The following is a 2201-nucleotide window of genomic DNA, read 5'->3' on the forward strand; positions in this document are numbered from 1 at the left end:
AATGTGATGTATGAAATCAAGAGTAGCAAGCTCTGTGGAGTGGTTTAGCCTGAAACCGTATTGATTATTGCAAAAGTTTTGTTGGCATCAAAAACGGAGAAATGTATGTATGTATGTATGTATGTTGCCAAGTTCCAACCAGAAGAATTTGCGTCTTGCTTTGATTGAGCTTAAGACGATTATTTGCCATCCATTTCTCGATCTCGACCAAACATTTAACAAAACGATCAACTGCAAGATGAAAGTTGCTAGACGATTCTGTGGCGAATAGCTGAATATCATCTGCAAATGCATGACACTCAAAACCATGTAATCTGATTGCCTCAATAATTTTAGAGGTGTAAAGAATAAACAAGATCGGTCCGAGAACCGAGCCCTGTGGAACACCAAATCTTATCGTTTGAACCGTAGAGGTCTTATTCTTGTAGATTACCTGCTGAGTTCTGTCTGTTAAGTACGACCAAAACCATTGTTCGACAGAACTAGTTATTCCAAATCTATGATTAAGAGGTTTCAGAAGACTGCAATGGTCGACACAGTCAAATGCCGAACTCATATCTAAGAATCCAAGAAGAGATGGTTTGCTGTCGTTTATATTTTCATGCAACTTAGATAACACATGCAACAAAGCAGTTTTGGTAGAATGATGTCTTCTATAACCTGACTGATATAGCAGTAACAAATTGTTTTTATCTAAATGTTTCATAAGCTCCTTAGCAACTAATCTTTCAATTAATTTTGACAAGAACGACAGATTTGAAACCGGTCTATAATTATTAAGATCAGAATTATCTAATTTTTCCCTTCTCAAAAGAGGAAAAATTGTAGCATGCTTTAACATAGCCGGAAACTCACCAGTACGTAAACATAAGTTTATAAAATCAGTCAAATATTTTTAAAACAATTCTACATATTTTTTGAAAAAGTGTGAAGGAACACAATCCAGTGAACATATTTTAGATGGAGAGTTCAAAACTGCTTCAACAATTTCGCTTTCGTCATAAACAGGAAAAACTGAAAACAAGTTGCTGCAGCAGACACCAGATGAATGATTAAATTTCTCATCTTACATCATCATCATTCCCATCATCGTACTTCTCATGTATGTATGCATTTATGTATGTATGTATGTATGTACGTATGTATGCATGTATGTATGCATGTACGTATGTATTATGTTTATAAGTATGTACGTACATACCTACCTATGTTTGTTTGTCTAAATGAATATTTAATTGATAAAATATATCAATATTATTGACAAAGCCGTCAGACAAAATCTGTTAGTATTTTTCATCATTAGATTACTAAAATTTTTTGACTATCTTTTTTTTCATCCGTAATTTATTCGTTCATTCATTCATCCATTCATTTATTATTTCATTCATTCATTCATTCGTTCGTTCGTTCATTCATTTATTCATTTTTTCGTTTTCCCATCAAACCTTGTAGTGGCGTTGTGAGCAGGGTTGTTGTTATGAGTCAGTGAAACTCATTTCTTAGTCAGGAATATTTATCACTTTTAGACACAAATGGTTTTTCTTAAACAAATTTATTCATGTGAAAATTTAAAAAAATTAACAAACTCACATGAATGCGATAGAAAAAAGAGTGCAACTCTTAATTAGTGCATGTATCCCAAACATCAGTCAGTCTACCTCGATCATGAAAAATAAATCAATTAAACATGCATGAAACCGTAGTTATATATTATTTATAAAAATGTTCAAAATTAAAGCATGCAGAGTTTTTGAAATAAATCAAATATGTAAACAAATATCATAAAAAATATTAAGATGAAATATTAAAAAAAATTATGTATGGCGAAATAAATCAAACACACGCAACACAATTGTTACGGAAACGCCCAAATACAAAATATGCAGCTATCAAAATTGGGATGTAGTGCCGATATAGTGAATTAAGCTGATAATTTTTTTGACTAGATTCGGGTAGAGCTCAATATTCTTAACATAAAAATGTATAATTCGGTAATGAAAATTTTGACCTTTTTAAATCGGCCGAATATTAATCATTATGTAATGCTGAACCTACACTATAACTTGATTTTTTCCAAATTTGATGTTGATATGGTGAATCAAGATGATTGTTTTTTACCACATTTGTGCAGTAGCTAATTTAAAGGGCTTTCCTGTGTTGAATAATATTTCTTTAAAAATTCAATGAAACTCAATTTTTAA

The 2201-nt window shown here is 31.4% G+C and overlaps 1 protein-coding gene across 1 annotated transcript in view; it reads right to left on the minus strand.

The window, feature by feature from the left end:
• Positions 1 to 1416: 1416 nt before the first annotated feature.
• The window catches only part of HELRODRAFT_183593 (hypothetical protein), a gene marked incomplete at both ends in the record, with an annotated part of 1419 nt that continues 634 nt past the window's right edge, over positions 1417 to 2201 (minus strand). The window contains one exon of the mRNA XM_009013187.1: positions 1417 to 1445. Within this exon, the coding sequence (XP_009011435.1) occupies positions 1417 to 1445 (29 nt within the window). The remainder of the gene's footprint in view (positions 1446 to 2201) is intronic.

The sequence above is a fragment of the Helobdella robusta genome (assembly GCF_000326865.2).
Source record: "Helobdella robusta unplaced genomic scaffold HELROscaffold_112, whole genome shotgun sequence".
In the NCBI taxonomy this organism is placed as follows: domain Eukaryota; kingdom Metazoa; phylum Annelida; class Clitellata; order Rhynchobdellida; family Glossiphoniidae; genus Helobdella; species Helobdella robusta.